The 16,337-nt window shown below is 37.6% G+C and overlaps 1 protein-coding gene across 1 annotated transcript; it reads right to left on the bottom strand.

Moving 5' to 3' along the window:
- Positions 1–8,361: 8,361 nt before the first annotated feature.
- Positions 8,362–9,778, bottom strand: LOC116246858 (uncharacterized). Its single transcript, XM_031618756.2, has one exon. The coding sequence runs from the start codon at positions 9,437–9,439 to the stop codon at positions 8,771–8,773; it is 669 nt and encodes a 222-aa protein (XP_031474616.1). The 5' UTR covers positions 9,440–9,778; the 3' UTR covers positions 8,362–8,770.
- Between the last annotated feature and the right edge of the window lie 6,559 nt (positions 9,779–16,337).

Below are 16,337 nucleotides of genomic sequence, written 5' to 3'. Positions count from 1 at the left end.
AAGTCGCCCCTACATTATATTGTTCCATATATTATTAATTACGTTTTCATTTTCACGACTTTTCCTCACATAAAACAAATGAGTTTCATTTATTATGCAAAAAACTAAATAAAGAAAAGGATGTTAATGCAAATTCGAGGAATACGTGATCGAACTAACTTCCGCCTTAGCAACTATTTTCTCGCCGCATGGCGTCCTCGTGAGATCGAAGGAAAAAAGAAAAAATCACAAAAGCCTGGTTAACTTATTAGTTATTTGCCTAAAACCACTCTGCTTTTCAGGCTCACCATTCTTAACTAGAGCCAACTTCGGCCTCCCCGACTCTTTTCTCGCCCCATGACGTCCTCGTGAGTTTGAAGATAAAAAATTACAAAAAACTGGCTAATTTATTCGTTATTTGCTTAAATGCAGTCTATTTCACTTGCTTCACCAAAAGCATGAAAATGCTATTTAGTGTTTTTATTTTGGGGTCAGTCATCCCAATGTTGGGCAACCACAAAAAATACTTTTTTTCTATATTGACATCTCAGTGTAATTTTTCTCATTTAAATATTGATGCCCTTAAAATTTTCAAATTTATTAATAGTGCCTTTTAGCCAGAAATTTCTAACTCCGCCTCCTGTTAGAAGAAGAGAAAATAGCCGGCTTCCACGGAAACACTTGAAAGTCTGAGTACTGTCAAACCCTAGTTTCATTCTCAACAATTTTTCCCCTTTTTGCAGTTCAGTCTTCTTATACTTGGATCCAGAAACCAAATCATAGCCAGACTAAGTTGTTCACATGAATAGTGAGTGGATTTGGATCAAGTTCAGGTCCGACCTTGCAGCCAGTCCCAAATCCTAATCCAAAAAATGTGAACAGAAGATCCAAGTGTAAATCCAAAACATGCATGCGTTAACAGCCCATCAAGTAGAAATTAGTAACAAGAGACCAAACATTCACACATTAAATAGTCTAATTAATGGGCCAGTTTGAGTTTGGCCCACCATGATGCACAAGCGAGCATGAAAGCTAATCAAAAAAATAGTAATTCTAATCCAACTGCAAACTTGGATCTTCCAGGAACCAAAATCAACAACTTAATGTGCAAATGCTTGGATCAAATAGAGGAGTATGTGAAAACAGCTTGAATGCATCACACATTGTTTGTGCTTCGTGGGCCCGCATGGGCTTTGGCGTTGGCCCTACCTCAAAAAAAATTTACATGTTTTAAAAAACTTCACTTGATCCATATAAAAATTTTGAAAAATGATATTTCGGCCCTAATCAAAATTTAGAAACTTTAATTTAGCCGGCCTCATGAAAAACTCCTAGCTCCGCCCCTGATGTTAACCAGAACCATACCTTGCTTACAAAGATGGTACAACATGTGTGACACAATACATACTTTATCGGATTTCCTTTCATAATTGGCAAATAGCGCGACTTGTCCTGTGACACAATATAAAAGCGGCATGCATAATTGGCGCATGGCTCAATCTGTCCCGAGTAAATACGTGATCTACTCTACAAAAGCATGTGCTTGGATACTTAGAGAATGGCAATATGCATGCGACTAGATACATTAAAAGTTAGTTTAGCAATGCATGGCTTATACTCATAAAACCTCTATAATCTTTGAGAGAAGATCAACTGCTAACCAGATCGAGAAACCGAGTAGGTTCGCGATCCTTTGATATATCTATGGCCAGGGTTTATGATTGATCTCACCGGCCAGAAGCAAAGAAAGTAAATTTTCTACTCGGATACTCAACCGGAGTAGTGGAACTCGTCTCAACTTTCAATTTTGGCTTGGATAAATCAACTGTTTGCCTTCTGTTTCTTTTATTACAGATCATTCGCAGGAAGCTGCAGAACGCCCAAGCTCTATACTTCTTCCTCAGGCTTTTGTTTCTGATTTTCCTTTTTTATTTTTTATTTCTAAGGATGGCGAAGCTATGGAATATTGGCACCTTATTTTAATGCTTGATGATGCACATAAGATTCAACTTCATTCACAATTAGTAGATTAGACGTTTCTCATGCTCAAATATATATAGTTCAATCTCCGTAAGGATGGTAAAAGCAGTTAGTGATAATGTCGTATACCCTTTTAATATATCCAATTTAATGGATGTTCGCAACTTCGGATTTGAATCCATACGAAGAAATAGGTTTATAACGTATTTGAATGTGGCTGTTAAATTCACCTCTGGATCTGATCTGAATCTGACTTTTAAATTCACATCTGAATGTGGATCAAGCTTGTAAACAAATAACTGAATCCAAACTGCATTATAATATGCTCAGAACCGACTTTTTGTATAGATATTGGATATAAGATATTTATTAACTCCAGTAACATACTTATTTAAAACTAAATCAACTGTATCTAAATCTGATATCTTAAATATAAAACCTATCTGGATTGCCCATTTTTTTTCCATGTCTGATTTTTCTCAAAGCAATTTGATGAGACATCCCATCTGAATATGATCCATTAACATCCCTAAGTACTAAAAAACCCATTTCTCTTTTTTTACAGTTCAGTTTAATGTGCGGTATGTTCATTTAAAAATATATTTAGTAGTCTTCACCATCTCTCGCTTCCTGCTTCCCCTTCAATTGCATCCCATCATGGTGATTCTCTCTCATGTCGGTGCCGATCAAGAATGTCACTTATGATATTTTCAAAAGGAAATCACTCTCTTTCCTTTTCTCTCTTTCACACTCTCTGTATACCCGCGATGGGTAGAAGAAAGGGAAAAGAATCATCCCCACTACAGTGGCGCCGCCAACCAGAAGGATGGAGAAGAAGGGAATGAGGAACCCACCCCACCCCCCCTTCCCTTCTAGGGGTGAACAACCAGTCAAGCTACTCGAGCTCGACTTGTTAAACCTTGGCTCGTGAACGAGTTCTACCCTAGTCATTTGCTTAACAAGTCGAGCTCGAATTCATGTGTCGACTCGTTCAAATAATCGAGTTGAGTTTTAGTTCAATACGTAACTGCCGAGTCGATCTTGAGCTTTAATCGAGTTTGTCGAGTCCCAATCAAGTCAATATATTCAAACGAGTTTACGAGTTTGTCGAACCTTAATCGAGTCAAGCTCAAGCTTAACACATAACGATGAATATCAATTCTATTCAAACTACTTTGTCGAGCCTTAATCGAGTCGAGCTCGAACTCAACACGTAACGATGAATATCAATTCTATTCAAACAAGTTTGCCGAGCCTTAATAAGCTCAAGCTCAACACGTAACTGCCAAAAGTCGAGCTCTAGCTGCTTCCGTCGAGATATTCTCGAGCTTGAGGTTTTATTAGTCGAGCCGAGCTCGAGCTAACTAAACTCGGGCTCGAGCTCAGCTCGTGTTCACCCCTACTCTCCTCTTTTCCTCCACCCCACAACGGTGGGGAAAAAAAAATCAGTTTGATGTCCGGATATGTCAAGGGGAATGCAAAGTCGCTATACAAATACTTCTTTTGCATCAAATGCCCTTTTATTGGCAATCTTTTTTCGTCTTAATAATAGTAAGGGACCACATCTTGGGGGAGTAAGAAGAATATTTCATCATACTGCATACGAAAAGAGTTTCTCCTCGACCCTTGAGAATACGAGTCTCTTTTTTGATATCTCGGAATGCTGCTCCCAGTATACTTCAATTCGAATACTGTTCATCATTTCTTTTGCGGCACAAAGGGTTGACACACGGGTGGGTGGTGGGATTACTTGTAACTAAGGGTTTGGAGACATTCAGCAAATATCTCCCTCACTCAATCTTTCTCTCTGGCTCATCGTGAGGTTCCCATTAAATATTGATCTTGCCTTTGAAAGCAGGGGTGGCGGTAGGTGCGTGTGTAGGCAATTGCCTACACGACCACCCAAAAAAAAAAAAACTTTTTATTTTTTATTTTTATATTGATATTTTTAAACAATTTTTCTGGTTTATATATTGGTGATCCTTAAAAAATTAAAAATTTTATACCAATTGCCCTTAGCCAGAAATTTTGTGGCACTGGAGTTTCCAAATGGGCCACTATGTCGTTCCTTAACCATTAATTTGCAGCTCTCTGCCCATCACTCCTGACATGAATCTCACTTCCTTTTGAGATTGGAACTCTCCATTTTGTCGGCATCACTGCTCATTCTACCCGAAACCTAAAGAAAAAATATCATCTGGATATGTCATTTTGGCCACATATTTCATTGACGCGTGTACGCATGCATGATCGGACTTAGTCTTTTGATGGATGAATGTTAGATTTAGTGGCGAAGCCAGAAATGTAAGTCAAGGTAGACACAACTATGTAATTTTCTAATTGAAGGGTATATATATATATATATATCCTTCTATTTGTGAGGTGGTGTGCTTAGGTTGTATCACTTGGTCGGTCAAACCAGTATATATAGTTCATATATAGTTCATGGTTTTTCTTTCAATCATTCATTTGTTTTAGATAAATGAGTTTAATTAGATAGTTTGATGATATTAAATAGCAAAAGTTCATCATCCACTCACTCTAATATACATACATTGAAATTTGTTGACCACCTCTCTAATTGAATGGTTATTTTTTATTTTGTATTGCTAAAAAAATCATGAAAAAGTGCATTTATGACCGTTAGTTTCTTGGCCATAGTTTTTAGCAATTGAAAGCACCTTTTGTGATAGTTTTCAGTGGTATATCATAAAAAAACCATCTGGTGATAGAAGTAGCCGGTTGATTTAAAAATTATTGTATATATATATACATATAAATAACCTCTTTTTTTTTTTTTTTTGTGGGATCATATTCTCATATTGGATCACATGGTGGGTCAGACCCATCATTGAACTCCTGTTAATTTTAGCGTTTGAGAGGGAAAGAAAAATAATGGAAAAATAAAAGGGAGATAGGGACGCAGGCTTCATTTGAGCTCACCGAAGAAGGCATTTTCATTCACCACAATCTTTCCCTTCCCGTGTGACATGCGTCACACATGGAAAGGCCTTAAAAGATATACTTTTCTAAGATTGGATTGTGGATGTGGATGCGTTCCGATACACAAATTAAGCTCAGGCCATCTTTTCATATCTCCAATTTGGTTGGCTGGCTGGCTAATTCGCCGCCTGTGATTGAGATGGGTTCCAATCCCCGGCTCAAAGGTGGGCCTAACCCACCCCCACCTTATCTATCTTTATCTTTACTCACAACAAGAAGGTGTTGCAAATTTGAACAAGTGGCTCCCCCGTTATCGCTGCTACCATACCTAACCCCCCTATGTCGTTGCTGCATTCACACGTCTACATAGCACCAAAATCTAGCCAAAATGTGACGCCTTTTTGGCCTGCCATTCTTGATATTGCTTTTGGAGGCAATCAAGGGAGAGAGAGATAATATGACAAAATGGAGAGATGGGTCACCTTATAAAATATTTTATAGTTGTTTGAATTTTGCTTTTGAGACTCATGCTCGTCAAGGGCGACAGTTTAAGATATGTTAAAGGAGCAAGTTTTTAGTTCAATTCTCGTGAGTACTACTATGGTACTTACGACCTGATTGGTAGGAAGGAAATGGAGGGATTAAACAATCCCTCATTTGTTTGGTTGGTTAATTAGAAATGAAGGGAAAGGAGGGAAGGGCAAAACGTGTTTGGCTGCAAGGGGAGGAAAATCAAAGGAAAGGAAATTGAGAGATTGTATAGTGTAAATCAATTCCCATTCAAATCGGACAGATTTGGAAGGAAAAGAAAGAAAGATAAGTAGAAGAGTTTTTTATTCTCACATTACCCCTTCTTTCCTGTCCCTCTTTTCTAAATTCATGTGTTATTTAGTCTTTCCTTTTCTTTCCTTTCCTTTCCTTTCCATTTCATTCATTTCCCTTCCCTTTCCTTTCCCTCCAACCAAACAAAGCGCTAATGTCATCGCTCATGCAACCCAAAACTCCAAAAGCGGATGATCTTCTCTCTTCGTTCTGGATATTGCATTTTCTGGGATGTGTTTTTTCATAAGTTAATTTTAAATGATTGCAGCTGTGAATAACTTTGTTTTATATAATTTTATATAATATTTACAATTTTTAGTGCAAAAAGGATTTTACCAACCTTGGCATAACTAAAGGAAAATGATATCTAATTGAATTAGCCATATTTTAAGGCTCATTTGAGCATAAAATGAAGAAAGAGAGGGGAAAGAAGAAAGGGAGGCTGAATCCGTTACGAGTCATAAAAGCTACTTAAAATCAATAACGAATTTAATGTCAATACAACCTCCTTAATATGTGTCATAAATGTATAACTGAACAATATCACAATAAAGTCATCACTTAAAGTCGTGACAAGATATGATCACTTGTGTGTATGTGTAAAGCTACCAAATTACATTAACCATTTAGTCATATTAACTACGCCCACCATGTGATATGTCCTCAAAACAGAATAATTAATCACTTTTTCGTATATATCTTTTCCCTTCGAGAGAAAGTTTAACCTTTTTAACTTTTCTCTCCGAAAGTACAATCAAACAACTCCCTCTATTCATTAAAGAGAGTTACTTGACACAATTAATATGAATAAATGCTTGAATATATATATGTATATATATATATATGTATACAATATTTGACACTGTATTTAAAATCCAATTTGTGATGATTTGATTTACATGCTGTTACATTATATACGTTACTCATCTTTTTTTTTTACTCTTAATCTTTTAAACTATTTTTATTATTTTATTTGTCCAAACATACGACAAACGAGCTCCAATAAAATTAATAAGTTTCTTTCTGTTTCCAAGACCGAAACTTAAAGTAGGGAAGGTCGCTCTCAAGAAGAAACACGCCATGAGAGGAATGGGTTAACTTTTCCTCATTTTTCTTTGACGATTCATATAAAAAAAACAAAGGTTGAGATTGTTTGTTCTACATAAGCCTAGCACCTACTTATTTTTTTATAAAGAAATTGATAGGTACATGACCCTTAGGCGCAATACTTGTAAAGAATTATCATGATGTTGATTTTTTTAACATTGAAAGCTAAAAAAAAAAACAAGAAAAAGGTTGTTACCTGATGATTGAAATATTATATTTTTTACCCGCGGGGTGATAACACAGTTGGGCCGCATGGCGGTTCACTTAAAGGTGTTTGAGGTTGAAATCACGTAGTCATTGTTACGTCACAATGTTTTTATCATTTTTGAAAACTGTTTTTATCATTTTTGAAACCTTACAAAGTTTTTAAGGGAGCTCCTCACTCTTTTTATTTCAAGTGGTAAAATTTTCACGTTGTTATATATATATATATCTTAATTTTTTATCTTTGAATCATCAACCGCCAATAATCATCGCCAGATAATACAAGCCTTACATTAGTTCCAAGTGCAGACTAATTTTTATATATAAATATATATAATATTTGTAATTGAATCTTCAGATCGGTTTTAATGACATAAATTTGATAAACTGATAAAAAGTAGCGAAAAACAAATCAAAACAAGGCGTTCTTTTCACTAGCTCTATAAAATAATTTTTTTTCTTTTAACACCACTTCGGGCGGGCGGACAAGAAAGTGGTTGACGTTTTTTCCATTATTTGATCCACAAAATGTCCAAAACACCCAACCCTAAGGGCAAACTTGTCTTATATCTCTGTCCTCAACCGTAAAAAAGGAAACGTTAAGTGCTCGCCACGTGGGTTACCCTTATTAGCTGAGCTGTTGGTGATACCAAAAATCCATGTGGTGGGACCCTTCAGTCATAATGGCCGTGACGTTGACGCCGACCACTTCATGAGCTGCACTCTCGCACAGCCGTCGGATATCGTGAGAGAATTAATAGGAGCCGTCGATTCAGGGGATCTTTGTGGGGGCGGGGACACCGCTGGGACTCATGCCAACGGGATTTTTTGTCTCGGGTGGCCGACCGTGCACTGGAATACCGTACCCGACTCCGTATCTTCAGCCCTCATTGCACCCCCGCAGCGAGGGGTCCACGGGACACGGTGTCCCAGTTTAACGTCTACCTGCAAACACGGTCGTCGGTGGCCTTTCCTTCATCATTTATTCGGAATTCCTTTCATACTTTAAATGCATTTTGAAAAAGGTCAAAGGGTGAGGGACGAATGTGACCTCCAATAATTTGTGTTACCAAATGACCTAAACGCCCTCGTTTCGACTGAAAGATAACTGCTAGTACCCACGAACCAAAACGAGACGGCCGATACGCAGCATCTTTCTGTATCACAAGTTTTAAATTATTTAAATTGAAAATTTTATCATCATTTTATTGAGTCAGTTGATGCAAGTCATATTTACCAAGATTCAATGCATCGTTTCGGTGAGACACCGATACGATCATTTGAACCGATTCTTTTTCCATGAGAAACAATGGGCCATGAAAGGGGGAAAAGAAAAATCTTGAACTCACTTGCTTTAAGGTGTTCATCTCAACATGCCTAGAGATTGTTCGCCTTTTTTTGTTAATTAACAACCGATTAGAAGACTGGTCGTGGTAAACATCGATCATTTTAGGAGTTTGTTTGTAATTAAGTTCGTAACAAAGTAGATGGCAACGATATTTCCACTGCAAGGCAAAAGGGTGTTTCGGTCATTTGGTAACCAAGAACAAGAGAGGCGCTTTTACTTTTGTATCTAACAGGCTTTGAGCATCCATACTTGCGAGAATTTACAACATTGCCAAGCATGAAGGAGGGGCCTGGAGGTAAATAAAGTAAAATTTGGAGCCCCGAAAACGGAGACCCAAAAAACTAATACTTTTTTTTACCCCCATTCACATTTTTCCCCCGAAAGTTTTCATATTTCGATTTTGAGGTCGTCGTAGCAGAGTTGGGAGTTCAGGAAATCGTAGTAGTTTGCTCTCTGGTCCTCCATCTCCCACAACCCATCGAAGCTCAAGCTTTCTCTCTCTAAAACCCCTGACGGCAAGCCCTTCTCGTCGAAATCCAATTGGTCGATGCCTTCTCTCTCTACATATGATTGGTGGAGGAGAGCTTCGGCTTCTCCTTCTCCTCCTTCTCTCTCAAGAGGAGACGGGTCGACCGGGCTGGCGGGGATGCCCAGCTCGTCGTCGGAGGCTTCCAGGAGGTACCTCATGACCTCCTGCGGCTGCGGGGCGTCGACGACGTCGGAGAGCGGGTCCGGCCGGTCAAACTGGGCGCCGTCGGGCTCGGTTCCGGCTGGTTGAGTGGGCTCAGAGGAGGAGGAGGAAGAAGAAGAAGAAGAAAGCTCTTGTTGCAGGGTTGTCATAAAGGAGGAGAGGTAGGGGTTGCTGGGTTCGTCCTCTTCGGACTCGAGGAGGGAGAGGATGTCATCAAAGGACCCGTTCTTCGTTCTCCCCTGCTCCTCATCGTCTTGCTCTTCCTCTTCCCTGCTTCTTTTGGCGGCAACCACTTCTTCTTCCTTCTCTCCTATTTCTTCGTCTACTTGGTCTCTTCCCCTTTTCCTGTTAGTCTCTTCCATCATGAAGCAGAGCAGTGGCCTTAGAGAAAGAGAGACAGAGACTGAGGGTTTGCAGTTTTGAGAGAGAGAGGCAGATGCAAGTTAGAGAGAGATGGGGAGTTGCAAGCTTAGAAGTTTAGAGAGAGGGAGAGCTGGGGAGTTGCAAGTTTGGGTGGAGGAAATCTGTAACAGGGGAGAGACAGAGAGAGAGAGACAGAGATTCAGCAAATTGCAAGTAGAAGATGAGGAGAGAGCGGTGGAGGCAAAGGATGAGGAGAGAGAGGAAAGGCTGCGAAGTTATATAGAGGAGACAGGAGAGAGAAACGAACGGTCAAAACCAGAGAGAGGATCAGACTGGTTTAAACGAAAAAAAAGAGAGAGAGAGAAAGAAAGAAAGAAAGAAAGGGGACAAGCCCTGGCCTGAGCCTGAACAGTGAGAGAGAGAGAAAAAAAAGGAATAAATGAAGAGAGAGAAGGAAAGAGAGAGATGCCCAGACAGTAGGCCAGCACACACACGAATTAAAATAAAAAAAATTTTTAAAAAAAAATCAAAGGACGACACTCACAGAATCCAAGGACGCATCAGTTTTCTCTTTCTTCTTCGTTCCCTCTCTCTCGCACATCGCCGTCGCCACTCGGGCTCCTCTGCTTTCGGGATATTTCCTGCTTCCTCCTTTGTCCCCCACCTTTCTCAGTTTTTCCCATTTCTGCCACTCAAGGCGGAGCCATCCGATGCGCAGCGCCCTCACGTGAACGCACTTACCGCATCTTTCCGGCCGTCGATGCTGCCGGACCCGACGCGGATTGGCCGCGCGGGACGTCCGGTGCTCGTGGGTCCCACCGACGGGCTTGTGGCTGCCAGCGACGCGGCCATGTGGTGCGTAGGTTTGGTATGACGGAATCAGATCCGTCAAAACCCGTTTCACGTGATGCCAGAACGCATCCGACGGTGGGGAAACCTGCTCCGCAGTTCCTGAACTAAAATCGTGAACTACTTCGTGATTTCGTTCCACCGAAGTGCTATAAAGAGCGAAGGAAGTTTAAAGTTCTCGAACTCCAGTCCCCTTTTAAGTTAACCAACCCTAGTCTGGCAGGGGACAAGTGGGCCTCGCCTGTCCCTAAACTCGGGGTGGACCTGCCAAATCACATTTTAAAACTGCTTTAATATCTCCACCCTTAAGTTGCCGAGATGAACGGTGACCGGGGCCGCAACCTGACGGGCGCCTGCTAGACAGGCAATCGAGTTGGATATACATGCATTTATTGGCGTGCCTCCTCAGCAGCATCATGTATCGAACCCGCCATGTTTTTAATTTTGAAAGTTAAAATAAATTAAAATATTTCAAAAATTAATTCAGTTCCAGGCTACTTTCAGTAATCTGGCCCCATGTTGATCAAGATATTAATAAATGAAAAATAATATATATAAAAAGCCAAAAAATCAATAAAAAAATTTAATTCACGGCAGTCTCCAGTACCCAACAGCTCATCAAGTTTAAATATTTATCACTATGTTGACTGTCAAATAATTTGAGATGTTAACAGGCAGGTGCACGGTCCCCAACTGACGAATGGTTGTAGGAGATGTTCTTATCGGATTTTGGATTCCATTGATTGACAAACGCCCAGTAGATCTAGCAAGTTCGCGAATTGGATGCATTTTATGTACAGTATTTTATCAGACTAATTGAAGCCATTCAAATCCAACTCAGATTCACATGCAAAACTTTAGAGCAAGCCCATGTTCAACTTGATCATTGATATTAAAATCATCGCCAAATTCAATTTTGACAATTATTCAAAAGCAATCCAATTAGTTTCACCGCGTAGCGTATGTGAGCATGCATGGACCTTGTATCAATCGGTTTCCAATAGTAGTAACATCTTGCCTCCAAAAAGTTCAGCATAAATGGTTAGGCCGGCAATTAGTAAAAGGCCACTAATCATACTATATATATATATATATATAGACTTTTGATGGGAACAATATAGTTACAAATATATCAAACTTTTTTCCGTCAGAAATGCGCTTAAAAAGGGTCAATGAGTTCTCTTTAAAGGAAACTTATTTGTTTCTCTCTTTCCTCTCACATCTTTTGATATTCTTGAAAAAACAGCTTGCATTCCATGATTGCAATTGAATCTATACCATCTAATCTCGTTGCATTGATGGCCTAAATGATTATCATTAGATTTGGTTTATGAGGTATGATAGTTACTTGTTATGCATATATAGACACACACATACACACACATATGGGTAGCCACATAATATAAATTATGTTAAAAAAAAATAGAAACTAAATTGTATTTTCAAACAATAGAATTACCTCTCATAGGAAGAAATAAATCGGTTTCCTTAATCACGGTCCCTTGCATTCTTTTAAACGATATTCCTATCCATTGAAAATATAACTTGGTTTCTATTTCTTTTAACTTAATATCAACCATCTAATCTTCTCAATCATTCTCACGCAACCTGCAATATAAATATCTAAAAGATATATATGATACCACACATTGACGGGTAATTAGGGTTGTAGATTAAAAGAAAATCAAATGGCGGAGACTATGTTGCAAATATAAAAGCCAAGATGTTCCTACAAGAGTCTAGAGTACTATTTAAAGGAGAATAAAGAGAGAAGGACGGAAACAAATAAGCTTCCTCAAACGAAACCTTTTATCTATTTTGAAGTGTAATTCGTACTCTTGAAAAACAACTTGATTTGTATATTGCAATTTAATATCTTCGTCTTTTTTTCTTTTGGAATCCATAAAGTATATGATTCTCATTATATGAAGGTCTAGTGTCTACCTGTTTTCCTATATATATATATATATATATATATATAGGCTACGTGTGTAAGAGGCTATATATATATAAGAGTATAAAATATAGTTCCCCTCCATTACCAATACGGACAACATTGGCATGCAACCCTATAAAATTGAGGAATGCAAAAGCTTATGCGTGCATTGAGTTTTACAAGGTGAGGAATCTACAAACGGCTGATTTTGTATTACGCGTTGCCGAATCATTAAGCAACATTTCATGCGTGAAGTTAGAAAAAAATATTTAATCCTAGTGAATTGGAGACCGATTGACCAACTAAAGTGACATCCTAATAATAAAAACTATTCACTGCCAATGGATGAATTAACTAAAGAGACAATCGAATAATAAAGAATGGAGAGAAAGAAATTCGCAGTGTGGCCTACTTGGGGCAATTTTACCTCTAATTAATACCTGTCACATCGCAAATCTCAAATGAAAGATTTGACTTCTCGAGAATGAGTTCATGTTCGCAAGTTACAGCTTAACCATGGTTTAGTTAACCCATACCCGAGGTGCCTAAGAAAATGACAATCTTCCACCTCCTACTTTTGGAAATACAGTAGATGGCTGATCGACTTACATTTTCTTTAGCTTGAAAATGATATATATATATATATATATATATATATATATGAGAAAAATTTTAGCTCTCTCTCTCTCTCTCTCTCTATATATGTATAGAGAGAGTGAGAGAGAGAGCTAAATTTTTTTACTTATAAGGGATTTTGCCAGCGACAAACTAGATTTTTAAATTTTTTTAAAAGGATCAAATATATATTTTTTAACAAATTTATGACATATGAATCAGTGGATTTGGTTTCTAAACTTATTCTTATTCTCGCACATTTAATCCGTATGAATCAGTCATAAAATAGCAAAAATAGTGTTTTCATTAAAAATGCCAAAAAATAGCTATTCTCTTAAAAAAAAAAAAGTAAAACAGGGGGCCGTGTGAGATGCTAAACATGCATCACCCTCTAGTCCGACTCCCTAGATGTGAGAGAGAACAAAATTCTTAAGTTCACGGTTTTCAAATATAATGCACCTTTATCACATTTTTTTCCTAAAAAAACAATTAATTGAAATCCAACGTTTTTTAAGTTCATAAAAAAAACTCCAACCATTTTAAAGGAAATTCTTGATTCATGATTCTCAAATATAATACACATTTTTTACGTTAAAAAACAAGGGGAAAACCCAACCTTTTCGTACAACCCATTTGTTTACGATTGCGATTCCAATAATTGAGCTCTGAAGCATAGCCACAAAAAATAAAAAAAATAGTAAAAACAAAAAAATGCCTAGATATATTAAAAAATCGTTAAAAATGAATTCATCACGAATTTACTGCCATTTTTACGTGATTTTCACTTTTTTTATTTAATTTGTATTGATTTTTCTGTTTTTTTTTCAAGTTTTGTTGCATTGTTTTATTTCCTCAACATAACCACTTAAATGCAATTTAATACTTATTCGTTTTTTCTTTCTTGTTTTTTTACTTAACGTTCTGATTTAAAAAAAAAATACAAGTTTTTCTCAAGATTTTTCTAGAAAAACAGCTTGCCGATAAAAACCCCAAAAAATTATTTATGGCCATGCTCGGAAGTATCTTCGTCTTCCCAGAATAAAATTGAAAGAAGCCAAAAATTCAATATTTGCGGTGCATCTCTTTCCATAAGCTAGGATCGGCCTGCCTAACGGAAGAAGCAAAACAACAAAAAGGGGGAGGCTGCAAATATTAAAAAATATTTTAGTTGAAAAATGTAATTCAAAGGCTTCCATCCGTAGTTTTTATTCGAATTCCCAATCCCAATCGTACGTGTTTGAACCGAAAAAGTTTAGATAGCTCTATCAAACAGCAACGTGTCACGCTGGTCCCATCCTTTTACGTGACGATTCACCTTTGATGTTGATATCGACAGCATTATAAATGGTAAGCCCTCGTGACATAGACCGGACCAATAATTCAATGCCCACTACGCAAAAGATTAATATCTATATAATCGAGAATAATAAATATTTTCGTAGCACTTATTTTCCATACTACTTTTTATTACTTTTACTTTCTTCTTGAGCAGACGAATTAATACAGATTATGACATCACATGGAACATGACCAAGTTCATGAACTCAAACATCGTTGATAAATAGTTCCACCAACTCTTGTTGCCATAAAACACAGCCAAGTTCATGATTTGCACTAGCAAACACGACAAAATGATTTAATTCGCTTATGGATTTAGTGTTTTGGCCAATATCCGTTGAACTTTACTTTACTGGCTTGTTTTAAGTTCTTTTTTTTTTTCAGAAACATGAAAAATATAAACTGACATGAGCTTAATATAAGTCCGCAAATCGACGCAAAGTTAGCAATTTTCATTGATAATAATATTTCAAATGGTTATATGCATTTTATTACAAACATCATAGTTTGAATAACTAACAATCAGAATAATTTTTTTTGCATTTGGTGGTGAAAACTGAAAAAGAGAAAAGCTGGTTTTTTTTTCACCTCACCTTTGAATATCTTTCGGAAAGAAAAAGATGGGAAGAAAAAGTTTCGGAATTAAAGTCAATTTACTCTTTCTACTTGTCTTTGGAAAGAAAAAGGTGGGAGAAGAAAAGAACAAGGGGTCCACGCAAGAATATAAATATAAAGGCGCATCTTTTTGGACTTCCCACGGGGTTTCCAACGCCGGTCTTGGACATTTTTAGTACTTGCTTTATGGGGTTTTTAAATTTTTTGTTAATTCCAGAATAAAGCAAACAGGAAAAACAAAGTGGAAAAGCGAATGTGGAAATCTCATTCTCGGTTCCTTTTTCTTCCCCTTTTTGCAGGCAAGCGGTTCTGAAAAACTCGAATTACTAAATGTCTATTATTTATTCACTTCGTTCCTGCCACCACCCACTTTTTTATAAATTTAATTTATTTAATAATTTATTAAATATTTAATTTTGGTCCCCCACCTTTCTCTTTTTTTTTTTTCGTTGAGCATGTTGGCACCGCGTGGATTTGACAGGGACAGCGTTTTCTAATGTTTTTAAAACGGTGGAGCAGGTCCCTAACAAGGGACTTGGTGGAAAATGACCAAAATGCTCATACTAATTAAATGGAAAACCATTCCCCTTGTAAGGGTACAAGTGGAACATAGGGTTGCTCAACAAGCCGTGCCAACTCGAGTTTGAATCGAACTCGCTCGAAAAAACATTGCTCGTGCTCGACTCGTTTATAAATGAGCCAAGTTTGAGATTACAAAGATACTCGAAACGATAAACGAGTCGAGTTCACTGGTTTTAACTTTTAAGATAAAAACAAAATTTTTCAAGTTCCATGAGTTACTCGCTTATACGAGTTACATGAGTTAACGCTTACACGAGTTAAACAAATCAATACTTACACGAGTTAATGTTAAACTATTTAACACCTAAACCAGTTGAGTTTGAGCTCGATTTTGTGCAGTCAACTCGAGCTAGAGTTTACTATAAAGAGCTCGAGTTCGAGCCGAGCTCGATTGAACCGAGTTTTGCTTAAGCTGGCTAAGCTTAGGCTCAACTCATCTTTCCTGAAGCGCTCCTGGAACGTAGAAAATGTTAATCACATAAATTTGCCAAAATGTCCTTCTTTAATATTGGACACTAGATCCTCCTTCCTTGGATCATAATCACAAATTTGTTTTACGAAAACTATTGCAATAATAAAAAAGTTGAAGGTTTTATTGGGAAAATCTAAGATAAATGGCACCACCGTCGAAATTATGTGTAAAAGTATTTAGCAATGATAAATTTACCATAAAGGTGCCTGCTTTTTTGCCGTAATTACGAAGACAGGGAATTACTTCTTTTAATTAGCTCGGCAATACACGCCACAGCTGAATTTTGACCCGTACATAGTTGTAGATGGTATTTCTCCTCCGTGGACCGTTCTTTATCGCTTGCACAGTTCACCTTTTGTTCTACATAAAGCCGCTGAATCTCTCTCTCTCCCTTATATTCCCAGACAACCCTAAGTTTTGTCTATCATTTTAAAACGCGAATAAGATGTGAATGCTATGAAATGACATAAAGAACTAATTAGTTTGCTGATAT

Source organism: Nymphaea colorata, chromosome 2 (assembly GCF_008831285.2).
Source record: "Nymphaea colorata isolate Beijing-Zhang1983 chromosome 2, ASM883128v2, whole genome shotgun sequence".
In the NCBI taxonomy this organism is placed as follows: domain Eukaryota; kingdom Viridiplantae; phylum Streptophyta; class Magnoliopsida; order Nymphaeales; family Nymphaeaceae; genus Nymphaea; species Nymphaea colorata.
Note: the sequence above shows the minus strand (reverse complement) of the source record. Positions and strands in the feature narration are given on the sequence as shown.